At 34.3% G+C, this 22,815-nt stretch overlaps 1 protein-coding gene across 3 annotated transcripts in view; it reads left to right on the top strand.

The window, feature by feature from the left end:
• Window positions 1–22,391, top strand: part of LOC126740963 (thiamin pyrophosphokinase 1) — a 39,998-nt gene extending 17,607 nt beyond the window's left edge. For all 3 annotated transcript variants that reach the window (XM_050447171.1, XM_050447170.1, XM_050447169.1), the window contains exons 3-5: window positions 6,472–6,722; window positions 6,801–7,065; window positions 22,102–22,391. In XM_050447171.1, coding sequence (XP_050303128.1) covers window positions 6,472–6,722; window positions 6,801–7,065; window positions 22,102–22,226 — 641 coding nt within the window. In that variant the 3' untranslated portion in view covers window positions 22,227–22,391. The remainder of the gene's footprint in view (window positions 1–6,471; window positions 6,723–6,800; window positions 7,066–22,101) is intronic.
• Window positions 22,392–22,815: the final 424 nt, after the last annotated feature.

The raw sequence follows: 22,815 nt of genomic DNA, 5'->3' as shown, positions 1-22,815 counted from the left end.
GTTTTTCACATGAAATTAAAAATATGTCAAAAACGGTTACACTTAGGTATAGGACATTATACACAAAATATACTTAGAATTTCACGTAAAAGCCAAAAAAGTAAAAATATACAGGATGTTCCATTTAAAATAACGAAGTTGACACCTACTTCCGGTATAACCGGAAACGTCACAACTGTCAAAATATTTTAGTTGTGTAGCCCCCATCGACTGTGCTATGTTGCCAAATTTTCAAAATTTTTGAAAAATTAGTTTTTGAAATATCGATCGCGTCTATTCGTCGTGAGACACCCTGTATAGGTATACATAATTGACTTGTGTGATTACTTTGTATCTTGACATTAATAAAATTACTTTACTTTATTATCATCTGCAAAAATCCAAAATGTTGTGGCAGAACAGACAGATTCAATATCATTGATGAAACAATTAAAAAAGAATGCAAAAAGAAGCCCACCCTGAGGACCACCTGAAGTAATCACAGCTTCTGAAGACACAATTTAAAAAAATTTTAACTGGTTGTCTTTGACTCTTAAGAAAGCCACCAAAGCACCTTTGGGTAAGGCTTTGAATAATTTGGTATAAATTGAATCAACCTACCACCTACTCCTGTCCAACAAATCCTGTTCATAACAAAAAAAGGTGGTAATGGTGGATCGACCCTCCATGAAACCATGCTGTTTACCCAAAATAACATGCTCGGACAAGGAAAAACTCTATCAGCGACCAATGCCTCAAAAATGTTCGATATATAATATATACAGGGTGATTTTTATGAGAAGGTCATGCTTTTGGGGAATGATAGGGGACGTTCAAATATAACTTTTGATATAAGACACTATGGGTCGGAAATGCCTCAGAAGCAAAATACAGGGGGTTAAAGTTTTTAAAAAAATTAAGAAATTAATTTTTAGTTTTTTGACTGTTTAAGATATCGGTGTCAAATTTTCTCAATAAAGCTACCTAATAAAGATACTTTAAATGTAAAAAGTAAATGTTTTAGTTTCAACCAGTGGCGTAGATCAGATAGGCATTAGAGTAATTTTTTAATAAAAAAAAATAGTAAGTACGCCACTGATAATCAAAAATTTTAAGAATCCTTGGTTTATTTAACAGAAAAAAAGGTATCCTGCATCTTTTTCCCAAAAGGCACCATTTTATCAGAATTTAAAAATAAATAACTTTAATAAAAACTAAGGAAAAAAAAAATTATTGGATAACGTTAAAAAATACTTAATAATAAATAATAATAATTAATAATTAATTTAAAAGGTGCTCAAAGTGGCCGCCATTTTGTTGGATACAGAGCCTGCAGCGTAATGTGAAATAATGAGCGTTACTGAAATTACCATTTTTTTTTTATGAAGTGTGGGGCCACAATGTTAAAGACCAGAATCTGCCATGGCAGAATTCTGAATTTGTAGGCCTTTTATTTGCGTAAATTTATTGCTAGATTTTGTAAACTTGTATTTTTTTTGTTTCTTCTATGCAAATAAAAAATATTTATTATTATTATTATTATTATTATTATTATTATTATTATTATTATTATTATTATTATTATTATTATTATTATTATTATTATTATTATTATTATTATTATTATTATTATTATTATAATGTTAAATTGTCGTGAATTTTCTGAATAACTTCACCCCTATCTTTAATTTCGCCTGCAGCTACTGCAATGCGAGCCAAAAGGTCATGTTCATCTGGCACAGGTGTAGAATAAATAAGTTGGTCCAAATGACCCCACAAATAAAAATCACAGGGATTTAAATCGGGGGAGCGCGCTGACCAAGCCACTGGGCCTGCCCTCCCAATCCAACGTCTAGGATATCTTTGGTTCAAATATTCCCTGAAAACGCGACTATAGTGTGCCGGACAACCATCATGTTGAGGCCACATTATTTGCCGAACATCCAATGGCACATCTTCTAAAAGTTCAGGCAGTACATCTCGAAGAAAAATCAAATAATTCCCTGCAATGAGACGTCTTGGCAAAATGTACGGACCAATCAAGTTCTCCCCTACAATGCCTGCCTAAACATTCACAGAGAATTTTTGTTGGTAGCCACGGATAAATTTAGCATGAGGGTTTTCATCAGCCCAGACATGATTTAACTCGAAAAATTTATCCATTATCCCAAAGATGCTGGTCATACACTTTTATAAAAGGTAAAAAACACGAAATCTACAGCATCACAAATACATTTAATAAAATAACGAAGGTTACATGTTTCGCTCGACTAGAGCATCATCAGACCCAAACAATAATTAAAATTATGTAACCCGAAAAAAGGAGAATTCAACAAAAACTTACCATAACATACACAAAACACCTGATATATAAGTAAACAAAGATTACAATAAAGTGGCACTATCTATGTAGAAAGAACTCAACTTAACAATCAAATCACTTTATACATTTTAGAAATCTAACCATCATTTAAGAGTCTAGAACTACTTGAGGTTATTAAAAACTAGGTGGCCATCAAAATCAAACCTTTCATTAACACAGGACAGATCTGGGCTTTTAAAAGATTTACTAATCTCCATTGTCTCCAACAAGTCTAGTTTTTTACTTTTGTTGCATTGATGCAGTATTTTTATATTTTGGCTGTCAGGAAAATCATGTTTGGAGTCGAGAAGGTGATTAGCAAAAGCTGATCTGGTCACTGTGATTTCGAAGAAAGAAAATGAGGGACAACGATATAGTTTTCACAAAAGCCGATAAGGCATCATGCTTACTTGCCTTAAAAAGATACGATTACATAAATAAAGTAATGGATTTTCTAAACACAGAAGACTTTGAAAAGGTCGACAGAGATCCGACAGGTCCATTCTTTAATAAATTAAAAAAAGTCTTAGCCATGACCTTGGTAACCTTAGAATATTTTAATTCCACAAAACAAAAACTATATCCCATGAACCCTAAAACACCTCTATTATATGGGTTGCCAAAAGTCCATAAAACTAGCATGCCAATTAGACCTGTGGTTTCCTTTGTCGACTCCCCTTGTTACCAGTTATCATCTTGGCTTAACAACGTTCTTAGAAATGTCTCAAACTTCAAAGCGCCATATTCTGTAACAAATTCAGTGAATTTTGCCAAAAGCATTCAGAATGTTCACGTTCCAGATACAGCCCAGCTTATATCGCTAGACGTGAAAAACTTATTTCCAAGCATTCCACCCGCTGATTGTCTGGTCTTAGTCAAAGATCTTCTCAGGGGGAAACTTGATTCACTTTTGGTGGAAAATCTACTTTTGCTTCTTTCTACTGTGTTAGATCAAAATTTTTTCCAATTTAACAACCGTTTTTTCAAACAAAAAGAAGGACTAGCAATGGGCTCTTGTTTATCGCCATTTCTTAGTGAAGTATTTCTTAGCAACTTAGAAACAAAAATAATGAGCAGTAATTTTAAAAATAACATCATCTTTTATAAACGGTATGTGGATGATATATGTTTGATTTGGAATGGAAGTGGGGTAGAGCTTACAAATTTCCATAATTATGTGAACTCTCTTCACTCTAAAATTGAGTTCACAATCGAACGGGAACAGAACAACACCTTACCATTCTTAGATTTATTACTTAAGAGGGAAAGAAATAAGATATCCTTTGAAATATTTCGTAAACAAGCAACAACAGATAATATTATACAATATAATTCAACATCACCGTCCTCACATAAATTTGCTGCTTTCCATTCTTTATTTTACAGACTTTTTAACATCCCACTTTCTCGTGAAGCTTTTAAAAAAGAATTCCTTACCATTAAACAACTAGCAGTCAGTAACTTTTTCCCTCTTAAACCTATATATAAAATGTATTTTCAGTATGTGAACAAGTATAAATTATCATTTAATTTTATCAGACAACAAACAAACTATATCAAAACTTTTAGGTCCTTTACTTATTTTGGACCAATTTCGTCACAACTATCCCGCTTTTTTTCTCCCTTTGGCATAACCCCAGCTTTTAAAACCAATAATACCTTAAAAAGACATCTAATTAAAACTAAAGATAAACTACCCCCGCTATCTTTTCCAGGAGTTTATGAGATTAGGTGTAAAGAGTGCCCTGCAGTGTACGTCGGCCAGTCTGGTAGGAAGATTTCTACTAGGATTAGTGAACACAAGGCCCAATACAATAAATTTAAAAATACCGAAATCACAGTGACCAGATCAGCTTTTGCTAATCACCTTTTCGACTCCAAACATGATTTTCCTGACAGCCAAAATATAAAAATACTGCATCAATGCAACAAAAGTAAAAAACTAGACTTGTTGGAGACAATGGAGATTAATAAAGCTTTTAAAAGCCCAGATCTGTCCTGTGTTAATGAAAGGTTTGATTTTGATGGCCACCTAGTTTTTAATAACCTTAAGTAGTTCTAGACTCTTAAATGATGGTTAGATTTCTAAAATGTATAAAGTGATTTGATTGTTTAGTTGAGTTCTTTGTACATAGATAGTGCCACTTTATTGTAATCTTTGTTTACTTATATATCAGGTGTTTTGTGTATGTTACGGTAAGTTTTTGTTGAATTCTCCTTTTTTCGGGTTACATAATTTTAATTATTGTTTGGGTCTGATGATGCTCTAGTCGAGCGAAACATGTAACCTTCGTTATTTTATTAAATGTATTTGTGATGCTGTAGATTTCGTGTTTTTTACCTTTTATAAAAAAAAAAAACAGACATGATTGTTTCTTGGGTTGAAATGTTCCTCTCGGCAAAACGTTGATTCGTCACTAAACAAAATAGCTTGGCGAATGTCTGGGTGTCCAGCCCCTTGTTGAAGATACCAAGTGGCAAACGCGAACCTATTAGCATAGTCTTGGGGCAACAGATGCTGAACCTTTTGTTTTTTAAATGGATAAAGGTGGTTATTATGCAAAACTTTCAAAACCAACGTTTGACTTATCCTCAGGTGATCAGCAATTTTTCGGGTACTTGTATTTGGATCCTCTTCAATATTGTGAAGTATTCCCTCCTCAACATTATCACGAATAGGTCTTGCACGAACTCTTATGCCTGGGTTCACCTAAAACAAAAAGTACATGTTAATTTTTTGTTTTTATTTTTTTGAAGCAGGTACTTACTTGTAATTGTCCCTGACTATCCTCGACTCCTGTCGACCTTAAGGAAAAATCTTCTCTCTGGGACCATTCGATGGGGAAAACGTTCAGTATAAATCGCGCGAGCCAATACAGCATTTCCTCTGGATTCACCAAGGGTTAAATTTATATCTGCCAATTCATTCCACGTAAATCGCTCCATACCATTCAAAATAAAGCAACGGCAGAACAACTATTTTATTTAAATTAATCAGGAAGATGACGTTATAACAATGTTTTGATTTGTATGTCAAAAATATCCTAGCAACCGTCAAAGCTATTAGTTATTTTGTTATCATGTCCCTCTTTGCAATTTGCGTGGCATTGAGTTAGCGGATATGCACACTCGGCGAATCCGATGAGTTCGTGCGAGACCAAATACCGAAATTAAACATAGGGGTGAAGTTATTCAGAAAATTCACGACAATTTAACATTACGCTGCAGGATCTGTATCCAACAAAATGGCGGCCACTTTGAGAACCTTTTAAATTAATTATTAATTATTATTATTTATTATTTAGTATTTTTTAACTTTATCCAATAATTTTTTTTTCCTTAGTTTTTATTGAAGTTATTTATTTTTAAATTCTGATAAAATGGTGCCTTTTGGGAAAAAGATGCAAGATACCTTTTTTCTGTTAAATAAACCAATGATTCTTAAAATTTTTGATTATCAGTGGCGTACTATTTTTTTTTATTAAAAAATTACTCTAATGCCTATCTGATCTATGCCACTGGTTGAAACTAAAACATTTACATTTTACATTTAAAGCATCTTTATTAGGTAGCTTTATTGAGAAAATTTGACACCGACATCTTAAACAGTCAAAAAACTAAAAATTAATTTCTTAATTTTTTTAAAAACTTTAACTCCCAGTATTTTGCTTCTGAGGCATTTCCGACCCATAGTGTCTTATATCAAAAGTTAGATTTGAACGTCCCCTATCATCCCCCAAAAGCATGACCTTCTTATAAAAATCACCCTGTAGAAGAATAATACTAAAATATTAGTAAATAATTATACATAATATACATAAATTGTCACTGAGACTTTCTCTTCTACACTTAATGAAATTTTTGATAAATCAGTACCTAAGTCACATCACAAAAATATAAAATACCCAGTGTGGTTTACCATTGAGATTATCAAACGTATTAACCTCTAGTATAAGCCACCTTTCTTGTAATGTAGTCAACATTCATTCTGAAAATTTTCTTATTAGACCTCCTATTTGGTTAAGCTATTCAGTGCAAGAGGTAGACTTATTTAATTCCATTTTAATCAATATATTTTTAATGTTAGAAGAACCTTTTGAATGGAATATTTTGTTATTTATAACTTTTAGCCAAACTTAGGATAACAGTTGATGGTGGTACTAGTAGATGGTTATGCTGGCTACAAGACCACGAATGCGACGAATCAAATATTCTTCCTCCAGATTTGATCACTGGAGACATGGATTCTGTACCTGGTCAAGTGCTGGAATATTTTAAAGATAAAAATGCTAAAATTATTAAAACCCCTGACCAAATGGAAACTGATTTTACTAAAGCTTTAAGAGAATTGAAGAAATATTGTGAGACTGAGAAAATAGAGGTATTTTAGACTTACAAATGAAACTTGACTTCTAATTACAATAACAGTATTATATTTATTATAATGTCTATTTTTTAGATAGATGAAATATTTGTTTTTGGTGATACCTCCGGACGTTTCGATCAAATCCTAGCTAACATTAACACCATGTATAAAGCAACAAGCTTCCTAGCGGATACACAAATTTATCAAATTGCTTCAAGTTCCATAACGTGGGTACTAACCCCTGGAAGGCACCTAATTAGTATACCTAAATGTTTGAGAGAAAGCAATGAGTGGTGCGCCCTTCTTCCTATAGGGGGACCTTGTATAGTTAGCAGTGAGGGACTAAAGTGGAATTTAGGTAAATATATATTAGTTTTACCACTTCTGTGAATTGATTATTCATATTTTTTTAAACCCCTAAATAAATTGCATTTTACTATGTATTGTTACCTACCTGATAGTAACTATTTAGACAGGGTGTTACATTTTAATCCCAACAGGCAAATAATTGTGCAAAAATCAGTAACATCAAAAGTTACGGAAGAGTACGATAAAGGTTAAGCGTAAATGTGCCCAATTATATTTTACAGCAACCTGCTAGTAATAGTCCAGGAGACCGTGACACCTATGAATCGTCTTGTATTATATTGGTGCAAGGTTCATCTGCTGTCACTGATGTTGCACATTGTTTGTTTTTTCTAAAATTTGGCAGTAGAATTGGAGATTTGGCATATCCAACAATTTCTCTCTAATAATGTTTTGCCAATAATTCAGACAGATCTTTTAATTTTAAGGGATTTGCTTCTTATCCTGAACGAACTGGTTTTGGTTTGATATGGAAAGGTGTATATTTTTTTTTATTAGATATTGTTCGGGGATTACCAAAATGAGCTCAAAAGTTTGGTTCGCTACTCACTGCAATGTTTCATGGTTATAAAAAAGTATTTCGATACATTAAACTGAAACTGCCAAGTTTCGCACTGTTTGACTACATTTTGACAAGCGGATTTTTTATCGTAGATTTTGTCCTGAAGTTCAATGGGAGTTCCATATTCATAAAATATCTTGACATAACCTTAAGCCAGCATAACCAAGCCCAGAGTTTAGACGAATCACTTCGTTCAGTTCGTATCTAAGATTTTATTAGTTTTTCCCAACTTTTGTTGGGAAGTGTTTGGTGTCATAATGTTCGTAAAACATTCTATTATCGTAATGGTATAATTTTATAGTGTAAACAAAAGTAATTATACTAAAATGAAGGAAAAACTAGCCTGCAGTCAACAAAACAAAGAAAATAGTAGTGGGCAGTGTGATATCTGGCTGAAAACGGCTGGGTATCAGCTCAGAAATGTACTACAAATAGTACAATTACTTTTGGTGATTATTGTCAAAATGACGTGCGATGATTGTGGAGATCCGGGAGGAAATAAAAATCCAATTATCGCGTGCGATGTATGCAAGCGCCGAATCTGTAAGCTATGTTCCCAGCTAACAGCTTCTGAAATAAAGGAGAGAAAAATGAAATTCCATTGCAGTAAATGTAATATTTTCGAGACGTATTACCTTCTAAAAGACATTATTGAAGACAAAACAAACCTGGTAACTGCCAAAGACGAAATAATTGAAATGCTTCATCAGAAAATTAGCATATTAGAAAAAAACACCTCAGGAAACACCCTATACAGTACAGTATTAACACAATCTAAAGAGCTGATATCTAAAACTCCAGCCAACAATATGCCAAGTATTTTAATAAAACTAAAACAGCACCAAGACGCAAAGAGAACGAATTCTGATGTAAAGGGAAACAGTGATCATCCGATCAAGGACTGTCCAAGATTGTAGAAGTGCCGAAACTGCCATAATGCTAACGAGAAATACAAACAGAACTACAATATTTTACACGAAACAAGTGATGTAAATTGTCCAATATATCAATATTTTTTAAACACTATCAGAACTAAAATTGACTATGGTGTTGAAAATGACTTATGAAATACCATAATTAAACATACTGCAACACGGATTCATTCAACTTATAAATGAGCCTACACGTATATCTAACTCATCAGCAACATGTCTTGAAATTATAGTGCCACAATAGGGGCACTTAATTAATTTTCAAACTTATTTGCAAAATATCCACCTATTTTACATTAAAGACCTGAATGAAAAGGTTTTATTCTTGCAAAATAACATAACTTTCTTATATAACATACATGCCCCACTTAAACAAAATAGAGTTAGTAAGAACCCAACTCCATGGCTAACGGATAACTTAAAATTAATTCTTAATGAAAGGGATAGAGCACTTACGAAATATAAAGAAAGTAAGACACCTGAAAATTGTCTTTGCATGGATCTATAATTTTGCCCTTGCATCCATAAGGCGTGAAAAAGCGGCGTATCTTCACCAGTTGGAAGCTGTCAAAACTGGTAGGAAACTTTGGAAAGGTTTAAGTAGCTTAAATATTAAAACAAAAACAGAATCGGAACTACCAATTGAGCTAGGTCAGCCCAATACAATTAATGACTATTTCATAAGCATTTTTAATAAGTCAAATGTTTGTCTTAACAAAATTAACTATTACCAAACCCATAAGTTTTGCGCAGATTACACCTTTAATTTTGCCCTGGTGGACCAGATTACTGTTTCTAAAGTCATTGATAATATTAAATCCAATACAGCTGGAAATGATGGAATTTCCTTTTATATGTTGCGTCTATGTTTACCTCATCTTATTAATCATATTACTCACATTGTAAACAGTTGCCTGGAAATTGGTTATTTTCCTAGACCATGGCGCGAATCTATAGTATGTCCAGTTTCCAAAATTCCTAATCCCAAAAATGTCTTAGACCTACGGCCCATAAGTCTCTTGCCTCTTGTCTTGGAAAGAATAGTACATGGTCAACTGATGGATTACCTTTGTGAGACTAATATCCTGCCAGTTCAACAATCCGGATTTAGAAAGGGCCATAGCACTACTAGTGCTTTTCTAAATATTACAGATAATATCATTAGAGCCCTAGACAAAAAGTTGGCTGTGATCTTGGTGGCACTGGACCGAAGTCATTTGACATGATTGATCACGACTTGCTCGTTGCCAAGTTGTCTTATTTTGGTTGTAATAACTCCGGCTTATTGCTTTTGTTTAGTTTTTTGTTTTTGTTAGCCACTTTTGTTCCTAATGTATACCTCCGATCTACCTAATGTAGCTTTAAATTCGGACTTGTATGCGGACGATACTCAGGTTTTCCACCTATTTAATCCACATAATGTTCAGCTTGCAACAGACTCCATTAATTTTGATTTGTAGGTAATTAATCCAGTGAACATAATTTACAGATAACCCTATTTAAACTAAAGTTCTATTGTTTGCAGGTCGCAATCAACGGCATAACATAGAAAATACACTTAATATTAATAATATTTAATAATACTACTTTCACTTTTTCAAATCACGCAAACATTTTGGGACTCATTGTTGACACGTCTCTCAGATTTAGGGATCACTGCAATGTTATTACAAAAATGTTATTTACGCTTACGAATGCTTTATGCAAATAAAAGTATTTTAAATTACAAGCAGCGTATCCAAAACACATGTTGTCGTTTTATTAATAATCTTGGGAAATACGACTATGTATCTCAAGCCATACTTCAACTCAAATGGCTAAAAATTGTAGATATATTTAAGTTGTATTTATTAGTATTTTTGTATCGCCTATTAAAAACACGCATACCTGTGTCTTTGGGTGAAAAGATAATTTACAGATTTGAGGTTCACAGTCGTAATATAAGGTATAATATACTTTCAATGGAACGTCACACAACATCAATATTTGAACATTCTTTCACGTATCAAGCTGTGATTCTATTTAATCGTTTTAAGCCTAATTTTCATGTTACCATTTATTGTTATCGAAGATTCTATAAAGATCTATTTTTGGAACAGCAATGATTAGTTGTTCTCGGTTAATTTATTTATTTGTTACTTCTTATTGATGGAACATATGTTTTACTTTGTAGTAATTTTAATTTTAGTTTTTTTTTAAGCTTGATAGGTTAAGAGATAAAGAGTAGCTTTTAGCTAATCTTCCCCGTTCAGGCAAATACTGCAATTTTCAGTATAGAACACTCTTTTTAACTCCGATGGTAAAAAAGAGTGTTCTACAATCGGAAAGATAAGTTCTATCTGCCTCAAGTTTAAGGATGCATTTTTCTGGACTATAATAGTCCAGAATAATAAATAGGATATGCATTTAAAAAATTGCCACGTCGAGCTGTGTATAATATTTAAAAAAATGAAAACCAATTTATGGGTATATAGTTCATTTTAAAAACATAATAAAACCTATAATCAGGGTTTCAAACACTGGCCTTGAGTAACAAAAAATAATTATAATAAAATATATTGAATTCACAAAAAAAGAATTTCCCTTAATAAATATTACTTAATTAATAGATTGAAAATCTTTAAATTTTTTAACATAAATATAATTATTAATATCTATTATAAATGTAGCTAAATTGTTATAGATTTTAATAGCATCTATAATGGAATTTCTAAAGTCCATATTAGTCCTAGTGCTTACCTGATAAATGTTATTTTGAGAATGTTATTTGTTATTTACTATCTAATGTTCATGTTACTTCTTTGCTGACCACATAGATTCTTATAAATTATTTTACATTGTTCTCTTTCTAAAACTTGTTCTAACTTATGTAAGTTAACTGATTCTGGTCATGTATTTTCTCCAGTTCAAGCTTTTATCCACAATCAGTCCCAAATATCTTATAAAAGACACCTTTTCTAAAGACATACCAATAATATTTAAGTTAAAGTCACTTATAAGTTTATTTTTCTGTTTAAATACAATATACTTGGTCCTATCAATATTAATTTTTAATTTATTTGAAAAAAGCCATTCAAGATAAAGATTTAGATCATCGTTTATTTGATTATTAAGAGCTACTTCATCCGTTTCACTGTAAAGTAGAACAGTGTAATCTGCAAAGGTGAAATTTCTTGCCTTCAAATTGGCGCATTTCATCATTGTCACGGCAATATCTGCTATGTGAAAAAACTTGTTTTTGTAGTAGAAAGGGAAAACTAGACCCTTGTGACAATTATAAGTTTAAAATTTTATTAAGGTAATGGAATTTTGGTAGAACCATTTCAGAATATATTGTGATAGTAAAAAACAGAAAATATAGTAGGGTTTTTTGATAGTTTGTAAAAATTGAACGTTGCTTACACATAGCAGGTATTGATTGTCATTACTATATACATAGCAGATGTTGGCAGTTGACTTTTTAAACATGTCATATTTTGCGTTTTTACCAAGATGCACATAGCTGGTATTTCTCAATAAAAATTAAAAGAAAGCAATAAAAAGAGTTTAGAAACCAGTTTATTATTTCAAAATTACATTGTAAATATTAGAGGTATGATGTAATACATACATAGATAGTATTTAAAGATGCGGCAGAGAATCATAAAAGGCATGATAATCATGTTCGATTACTTTTTATAGTTTTTGCAAATGTTCAAATTTTTGCTTTGTTATTTTTATTGGAGCTAAATGTAGTTGCTGCGGTTCAGACGGAAGCTCTGTAGATTTTAGTTTATTGCGACTTTGACGAGGTTTTTCGAATTCAATCCAATCATCGCTGTGATTCAATTTGTACTTCATGATGCCGGATGGCAAATATAATAGTCCACGTATATCTGTTACTTTTGCGTCTCTTCCAGGTTTTATTGAACCAAAACTGCCTTTAACATTATCGTATTTTTTAAAAAAAGTAAAGTTTAAGCTATGTACCCTGTATGGATGATGGTCTCTTGCCTGCCTCATTCGACTGATATAGTCATATGGCGCATAAATTGGGGGCTTTAAGTATGCCTCAAGCGAGGAATGAACTGAGTCAGCCTCCATCATTGTATGCCCACGTTCTAAGATGAGCTGCTCTGTGGTAATATTTAATTTTTTTGCTAAATTATTAAGGGCACTAGAAAGAATCTTATTGCGGTTCTGATACCCGCAACCATCGGATATCAGAACAACATGCTTGTAAGTTTTCTCTTGAATAGCATTTTCGATGTAATGAACAATGCACGTTGTAAATTCGTTTGAAGTTACACCGCCATTGCTTTCGTGCCAAACATAAAGATCCACACTTTTGTCGTTAAGTGCGTAAACTGTAAAATTATGGATTTGCAATTTCTGTTTATAATATACTGCAGACGCTTCCAACTTTCGCGCCAAAAGGACACTTTGCTACAATTAGCTTTTCATTCTAGGCAGATTCTTTTGCGCTTTTTTTAGCTTGCTCAGCCTCGTTTTTCTTCCTTAAGTGGTCATTGTATACATTTTCTGGGACATTACCTGTATTCCACGAGCAACATAGATCACATTGATCCTTCCTAGGTTTGTGAATAGCAATTTTCTCAGATTTCTAAGATATTTGTAAATAGTGTACGTGATACTGGTTTTGTGTTCTTTTCTGTGCAAAAATTAACGTACACTTTATAAATATGGAGGGTTGATATAAATACAGATTCAAGGTACATTTTTAGAAGAGCTCCGACAATAATGGCTCGGGACCTTCGGTAAGTCTTTCAACCACTGACGGGCTTGCATTTTCATACATTTTGTTACATTTGATTTAGCCTGATTTGCAACATAATTTTCATCCGAGTTTTCTTCACTGTCTATATCTTCTCGCTTATTGCTTGAGTCTTCGGTTTGATGAAAATCGCTGGTCCATCGTTCAAACATATTTCGTCCCCAATTGAAACTATGAAGTAGCATTGTTCTGCATACTAACACTTTTTCATCTGAATAACAGAACGAACAGAACGAATAAGAAATGGTCATTTTACTAAAATAAACAAGATGTTACCAGTTTCCAGTGGGAGATAACAAGAATGAGACTGGTTTTTGCGATTGTCTGTTTTATTGCTATTTTCTTTTCTCCTTCTTTTTATATCTGTGGTCGAAACTAAACCTCTAAGGTAAGATTTTCTTGAAACCCAGCTTGGCAAACTCCAAAAATAATCGAATGCTTTCTTCCGTTATTTGATGACACAGAAAACTCTTGCTTGTCTTTTTTCTAGATGTTTCACTATGACAGCATCTACATTTCATACATCTCTCCTTCCTTACTTTGTCATGCCTTATAATTCCTTTTTTTGACCGAGTGTACCCTATGTAGCTCTCACCTCTCAGTCTTTTTAACTTAGTTACTTCTCGGGATTTTTGCAGCTTGTTTATGGTCCTACTAGGTTCTGCAAGAATTTCTCTCTCATTTAGCAAATTATCATGATTTTCTTCTTTTAACATTTCTATTTCTACTTCGCCCTCAACGTCATGATTAATATTTTCGTCATGTCCTGAGCAGTCTAATACTTTTTTGTCATTAATTTGGATTATTAGGTTCTGACTTTTCATTTCATGTAGTACATCAGGAGACAACATAAAATTTTCATTAACTGGGACCTCAAATAATACAGTCGGTTGAGCATCTGCATTGACTACCTCAGAAGTTGTTTCATGTACATCTATAACATAAAAACATAATGACAATGTACTAATGTAAAGTTAATAATTATCTTTAATTTGACAATAACGTAGGAAAAGAGCAGATACATCATTTTTAAATTTGTTGCCTTTTATATTGCAATTTATATCCACAAAAACACCAACAAAATACTACTTACGGATAGTTAATTCTTCAGGGTTAGATTTATTAAGGTTCTTTAATAATAGTTTGCGTAATGGTTCATTGTCATCCGATAAATTTTCATGAGCAGCTGCTTGAGACTTGCAACTACTGTCATTGTTAGGGCCCTTGATTCTTAATAATTTGCTTAGAGGTTCATTATCATCTTCTAAATCCGATAAATCGTCATAAGCAGTTCGAAAAGCCTTACTAGTTGATGCTTTAAAGAGAAGACCCAAAAACCAAATTATTTAAAAGCAACAAAATAACTAAACATCCAACTTACCAGAATTGCGGTAATTATCTTTTAAAGCCATTTTTACCATTAATTTTCCACGAGAACACATTTTTTATTTGTTTAATCGCGAAACACAACAACACAAATTAAACCCCAACCTAAATATTGTTATTAAACTAAATAAAATAATGAACTTGCCTTTTTGAGGTTATGTAATATCTGCTATGTGACAATTTTTTTCCAGTCACGTGGTAAATTCTTGGCAGAAATTTATGTCATGTGTTAGTCTTAGCACATAGCATTAATTACAATTTAGTGCTTCACATAGCATATATAAAATTACTATATTTGCCGGTCTTCTGTAGAGAAATATGCACATGGCATAGTTTCGTTTTATAGAAAACATAGCGTATATTTCTATGTGGCAAATAGGTCAAATTGGCCAAAAATTCACATAGCAGATATTGCATTGACAACGACGATTTAATATTAAGTACTTAACTAAATTAAATAACAAAGGGCCAAAACTGATCCCTGTGGCACACCAGTATTACTTAAGAGATATGCACTATTTGGGTTTTTTACTTTTAGATACTGCTGTCTATCAAGCAAATATGTTTTTATTAATGAGTACATAACACCTCTAAATCCCATATTTAATAGTTTTTTTAATAAAATATTTATATCCAATACATCAAAAGCCTTTGTCAAATCAATGAAAACAGCCACAACTATCTGTTTATTATCTAAGGCTTTTGAGATACAGTCAGTCAACGAATTTGACGGCAGCCCCAAGTGTGCTACTGTTTTTTATAAAACCGTATTGAAAATTGTTAAATAACTGATGAGCATTAATAAATTTTATCATTCTTTTTTTATTACTTTTTCTACAGTTTTAGAGAATATACTCACAACTGAAATCGGTCCGTAGGTATTCATATCTTGTTTATCACCTGACTTAAGTTGCTTTTAGTTCCTGTAGAAAGATTCTAGTTTCAAGTGTTTTATTAACTAATTTTACTAAAATTGACAAGATATATACCTCAAGATTTCTCATATCTTTGAGTGTAATCCTAGACTTGCGACAATTGATCCACCAATCTGAGAAAAGAGTGTAGTAAAGTGTTTAAATTATGTACAATTTCTTTGTTCATATATTATATATTATTTTTTCTTTCTTTTGGTATGATTAATTATTATGTGGTTATTAATCAACAAAGAGTCCACATTCACTCAATTCTTCTTATTTTTTTATAAACTTAAGAATAAATGCCCATTGTTTCTTAATATTATTTCCTGCCAAATGCCAATTTCTTTAAGAGTAACAGTTTTTTCCTTTTACTTAACTTTAATACTTTAACTTCTTTAAACTTTAATTTTATTATTGAAAAGTTAGTAGATTTGTTAAAAATTTGTTATTGTTTAGAATTTGTGTATGTGTTAAGTAACCCAAGTCTGATGATGGCAAGAACACTTGCCGAAATGCATCACTCCTGAAATTAGAGGATTAGCATTTTATTTGTGGAGAAAAGACTTCCCCTACTAACTTTTCAATATTATATTGACTCCACTTCAGAATGAACTTCTTCCTTAATTTAATTTTATTGTTTATTTGTTTTTTTGTGTTTTCACACTTGGTTTTACATTCTTAAATTAAATTAAGCAATTGTTGAAAGATTATTCAGATTTAAAACTTATTGACTAAATAAGCTTATAAATTTGCTATGGTCGACAGATTCAACTTCATAACAAACCTTTGGGTTTGTAAATTTTAGACTTCTACCAAAATCATATTATGATCCAAAATCGTATTATTCCTAGCATTAAGTTTAAAATCTAACTTACAACTACAATCACTTAGAACATGATGTATTAGAGACCTAGACATTCTGGTAACTCTCGTGGCATGTTCTTCATTCACTTCTACTTATTTTGAAGTGGTTTAGCCTTACAAGGTTTTGATAGTCCCTGGTTATTTGTAGTAGTAGTAGTAAGGGTGGGGAAGCTAGAGCTCGGCAAGTAGGCCTGAGCAGTCCCTTTTCGCCAACCCCAGAATCACCCACCCCTATGCCTCCACTCTCAATGCGCGGTCTTCACTGAGTGAGCCCGCCCTTTTAAAAAAGGCTTGCACGTTGTCCCACTCCAGATCTTCCCGTTGGAGTGTCGTTGCTCCGAAAGTTTTCCTTTTCAGGCGACTCCACCTATCACAAATACCTAGTATGTGGTATGAAGTTTCTTCCCCTGTATCGCAATTCGGACAGAGTGGTCCAGTCAGGATTCCCACAAGTCTTTGATACTCTGTCGGGTCTTTGTTAGCAGTCGCCTTGCTTTAGAGCCGTCATGGTCTGGTATCATTTCTCAGGCCCAATTATTAAGTGCCTGGGAGATTTGTTTTTTGCTAATACCGACAAATGGTTCGGGGCCTACGAAGGGGTAAACGGAACTTTGTCTTGCCAGTTCGTCGGCCCGCTCATTGCCCTCGACACCCTGGTGTCCTGGGACCCACCTCAGTCTCACTTCCCTGTGTACTGCAAGCCTTTCCAAAGCGTTTCTGTATTCCTAGATTAGCGCTGAGCTGGCCCTGGGTTTCTGAATCGCCTTGAGGGCAGCTTGACTATCGGTAGATGCAAATCCCCCCGTTACCTTCCAATGCCTCTCGTTTGTTTGCTAATTCGAGTATAGCAAACACCTCCTCTTGGAATACTGTGGTGTGTTTCCCTAGAGGAAAGGATTTCCCTGTGTTCGTTTCCATCCTGTACACCCCGGCTCCAGCTGAATTGGTGCTATTCATCCATGGCCCATCTGTGAACCAGGCCTGGAAACCATTTGGCTCTTCAATTTGGTTCGCCGACCATTCTTCCCTTGTCGGGATTTCGACTTGAAACCCCTTCTTTAACCTTAGTTTGCCATTTCCCGTAGTGCATCTGGATGTCAGAATGGGCATGTTCTTACAGATCCTGAGAGCAATCGTCATATGGCCTTGTCCTAAGTTAACATTGCGCTACTCTCCGCTATCCTTCATCCTCTTATGCGCCTCCATGGCCTCCTTCTCAATCCAGACTGGGAGGTCCGGTAACCCAAGAAGAATATTTAGTGGTGCCCCAGGTGTGGTTCTCATGGCTCCAGTAATTCCCAAGTAGACACCAGTTTTTGCAGTCTGGTTAGTTTTTGGGCTTTGATGATCTTCAATACGGATAGACACCATACCACGGATCCGTATGTGATCCTCGGTCGTATGACTGCAGTATAAAGCCACTGGAGAACATTGGTTAAGACATGGTTTAAGACCCCATCTTGTACCTATTGTTCGCCGTAATTGCCATATAAGGACTATTGCCTTATTCACTGCCTGCTCTACGTGAGTTTTAAACGTGAGCTTGCTGTCTAAAGTAACTCCCAAGTATTTGACCTGCTGCCTCAAGGTTAGGCGAGTCTGATACATAGTGGGAGGTTTAAAGCCTGTCATATTCCGCCTCTTAGTAAAGAGAATAAGCTCGGTCTTTTTTGGGTTGACCGACAGGCCTGTCTCCAGACACCACTGTTCCACTACCCTGCACGCGGCTTGCATCCGCTCACAGACTGTGTTCACAAATTTACCCGTGAACATCTCTAGTCCATCGTTCGCGTATGCCTGTGCATAGAATCCTTCAAGTTCTAGCTTCCTGAGGAGACTGTCCATCACCAGACACCAAAAGTGTGGCGAAAGGCCTTTCCTTCACCCTGGCCTCGACACGATAGTCTTCCAGTGTAGCACTAATCGTCTTAACCTAAGACGTTTTGACCCACCTGACCAGATGAGCCGGAGTGCCCCTGGTCAGGAGGGCTTGACAGATAGTATCTGTTTTTGCTTTATCAAATGCTCCTTCCAGGTCAAAGAAAAGAGCAAGTTCCATTTCCTTGTTCTCTATGGCTTTTTCTGCTTTGCTCACTACAGAGTGAAGTGCCGTTTCCGTCGACTTCCCTTTCATGTACGCATGCTGATTCCTATGTAGTGACGATTCTATTAGAATCTCCTCTATTATATACCTGTCTATAAGCCTTTTTAGAGTCTTTTATTTTTTTTCTTTCTTTGGTAGAAATGAAGTCAGGCTTATTGCCCTAAAGGACTTCGGTTGGCGGTAGTCTGCCGCCCTCCATGTTAGTGGAACATACCTCATTGCAATGCTGGCCTCAAAAACTCTCTTTAAGTAAGGCAGTGTAAATGCGCGGCCTACCTGCAACATCATGGGTATGATTCCATCAGGTCCCGCAGCCTTATATGGACTAAACTCGCCCACTGCTCAAGCTATGGCTTCGCTTGTTACTATGTTTTTGGCGAGGTTCCAGTCCGGCTCCGGATCTGGTTCCTCGCCCAAATGTGCAGCGTTTCTTTCTCCAGGCAAGTGAGTTTTAAGAAGAAGCTCGATGGTCTCTTCTTTGTTTAAGGTTCACACTTCACCTTTCGTCAGGCACCTATTTCGTTTTTCCTGTCAGAGCCCAGTAGCTTCAGAAGACGGGCTGTGTCTGAGAGAGATTCCGTCTCTCCACAGAACGTGCGCCAGCGGTTTTCTTTTACAGCGTCGGACTTCGTTTTTAAATTTCCTTCTAGCCGTTAAATATAAATCCTAGTTCTTTTGAGTTCCCCCTTGAGAGCGCGGTGGTACGACCTTTTTACCTTTTTTTGAGAGGCTCCCTAGAGAGTCATTCCACCAGGGCAATCTCTTGTTGCCAACTCTCTTAGGTTGTCTCGTAAGAACTAATGATTATACTGTTTAGCCGTACTACCTCTGTATCTAGTTCCTCTTTGGAGGATATGGCTTCACCTAGAGTACCCATGGACTGGTTATTTGTAAATTATGCAATAAATTAATATTCATATCACCCACTAATAGGTGTGTTTTAGGATGTTTTAGCATTATATTTGTCAGATGTGCCTCCCTCCAATGATGGAATCCAACTTGGGATCGCATCAGTTCTTTACTGGCGCGTTCTAGAGTGCGCATTGATCATGTGCCTGACTTATTATGCCTGATTTTAATAACATCGTTATCCCTTGCCTCTCGTAGGAAGTTGTTGTGCTCTTCCTCCTTGGTGAATTTGATTCTTGATTTTTCTGAGTCGCTAGATAGTTTGCTGTTTCCAGGTCCATACCGGTTTTCCAGTCCATTTTTGAAAGTGGTAGACATTGGTAAAAAGGTAAAGTTTAGTTGTCGAACTTCTCATTACATCTCAAACATTCTCTTCATTTTAAATACCTGAAGATGGTCAGGGGACACAACGCAACACTTGCAGAGTGCACTGGACTTCCACTGAAGGAAGTGAGGGGTTTTTTGGAAGTTTGTCTTCGTAACTCCTACTTTCAATTCAAATATAGATCTTAAGTCCAGAACAAAGGACTTTCAATAGGCTCCAGGACAAAAGTGATACAGGGGCAGCAAACTTGCCGGAATATTATGCCATTATAATTTTTTTTATAAACTGAGTTAGCATTGCCCTTCTTAGATGTTCTTATAAAGAACAATAATGGACGCCTAAGGATATCAGTGCATCGCAAACCAACACACAGGGCAATACCTATACTGCAGCTCCAATCATCCTGGTTTAACAAAGGTGAAAACAGCATCAAGACTACTGCCTTCACTTCGAAGACATCCATAGGAGGTAATGTTGGGACAAACCTGCTATTTTCGTATAGCAAATGCTTTTGCTAATGCGAATCAAAAATAGCAGTCGAAAATAGCTGCTATTTAATAGCGGGTGCTATTTGAGTTTTATTCGATACGTACATGTCGTGCATAGCTAGACCTAGCTGTAAACAGTGTAAACTTTAAACTGTTAAATTTTAAACTGTAAAATACTGTAAAAAAAGCCATGAGCGAATTTGCAAAAGGAACAATTAATATAAACTATAAACAGACCGAGTGGACAAAGAAACATCGCTAAAAGCTTTTATTTTTATTCCTTAATTTTTAAAATATTAAAAGCCGACTTCTTTCCGATAATGCTATCGCCGACGCCCCTGCAACCAACGAGACACCAGACAATAAGGTGCCGAGGTGCCTGCGTAAAAAAATTCAGTTGCTATTTTAATAGCAGCGATTCTTAAACTCATAGCAGATAGCAGTTGCTACTAAACCAAATAGCAGTGAAAAAGTAGCAGACTGCTAACAAAACAGAATGCCCAACTGGTTATACCAAATCCCGTGTAAACATGGAGATTCATACATAGGCGAGACAAAGCGACCACTTGAAGCCAAGACAATGAGCACAACATATAAATACAAATCGTTTATTTGTCAAAATAAGAAAAAAAAGAATACATTTTATGAAAAAAAAGTTTGACAAACAGGACAGTTCATCGATTGTAAAAAAAACCCGCTTCACATGCTCCTTATATTAAGAAAAGTATATGGTGAACTATCCTATACATAACAATTAAAACAAATAAAGCTAATAATCTAAATAATTCCATATAAAAGCTAAACTAAAAAAAAGAATCAATGCATGGCAGATGCAAGCACTATCATTAGTATTTAGTCTATGAAAGAATTTAAAACGACTACAATAAATATAATGTTAAGTTATGAAAAAAAAACAAAAAATTAAAAAATTAGCAATTAGGGAGGCAGAAGCGAGGGGCGACAGTAAGGGCATCCTGACCGCGGGAAAAGCGAAGAAAAAAAAAAAGATTAATATAATATGTTATGACGCTGAAGTCAGTATGTCGTATTATTAATGACATGTATGATTTACTAAGCTTGAGAACCTTGTTCATAGAGTAACTTCAATCTGACATGATTTGAGAAACCCTTCTTGCTACGTGTTTTGATCTGTTCTGGCAGTTGGTTCCACAAGTGCGCAGCAACAAAAGAGAATGAGCGTTGAAATGATGCCGTATGATGCTGAGGGATTAAAAATTTGTGATTAAACCTAGTGTTGCGAATATGACTGGCAGGCCTTAAAATATTTTTTAAATAGGGGGGCTTATGATTATTTATAATGCGGTAAATAAAATTATACATATGAAGTTTTCTCCGGTTTTCCATATTTAAAATATTTACTCCATTCATATGCGGTGTAATGAGTCTCTAAAATTTATATTAAAAGAAAGTCTTAGACAGGTATTTTGTACCTTTTATATCATTCTTTTTACGTGTGACAGCAAATAATTATTGTATATAATACATTGGACAGAAGCAAATATTTTGTGAACCCAACCCAATCCAACCGAAACGTCTTACTAAATTTCAAATAAAGAAAATGGAAGTTCTTCGAAAATTAGATTTTACTAATTTGCCCATGTCTACCACAAGTTACAGAAATATACATGCTCGATTTCTAAAATTTTGTCCTACATCAATAGGTTCTTTGTAATTTTTGATTAAACCTTAAAACAATGCGTTTTTTATTTTATCCTTGTAAAATATAACAAAACTTTTTATTTTCAGACAAAACTCTTCTGACCTTTAGCAGTTTAGTAAGTACCTCCAACACTTATAGTGGGGAACCCCATGTGTCCGTTACAACCGATAATTTTTTAACCTGGTCGATGGGCATAGAACCCTTGTTATAGCATGGAATATAAATAAGATTAAGGAATATACACAGGTATTTGTGGATAGTATAAATAGATATTGGCTACATTTACATTTTAACAATTTTTCACGTTTTACGTTTATTATTATTGTTTGTGTTATGGGTATTAGAAAGATATAAATTTTATATTCAGTCTTATTGATGCATAGATTTTTCTTTATGTTTACTTATTTATACACTATTATGAAAACCAGAGTTAATACAATATACATACAGTATATATAGCGTGGGCAAAAAGCATGGAACAGCCTCAGTCAGTACATTTAAAAACAACGCTCGGAATATTTTTCAATTATGCAAATTTTGATAATATGTTTTATTATACCTGAATGCTTAGAAGGTGCACACGTTAAATGTTTCTGTTTTATATAATACCTTCGATTTTATTTTAAACACTTCCTGTTGTTTCGAGATGCAAATAGGTCAATATTAGGTCTACCAAATTGACAAAAACGGTTTTGCTTAAAGACCACTCGGTTTCCATTTGCAAATTACGAGATTCTCTTTATTTTCGCTAGAGCTTATATAGGAAGCATATAAAAATAAATTTCTTTCTTCGCACCATT

This window comes from Anthonomus grandis, chromosome 10, assembly GCF_022605725.1.
Source record: "Anthonomus grandis grandis chromosome 10, icAntGran1.3, whole genome shotgun sequence".
Lineage (NCBI taxonomy): Eukaryota > Metazoa > Arthropoda > Insecta > Coleoptera > Curculionidae > Anthonomus > Anthonomus grandis.
The sequence above is the reverse complement of the archived record's forward strand: the minus strand, read 5'-3'. Positions and strand labels throughout refer to the sequence as shown.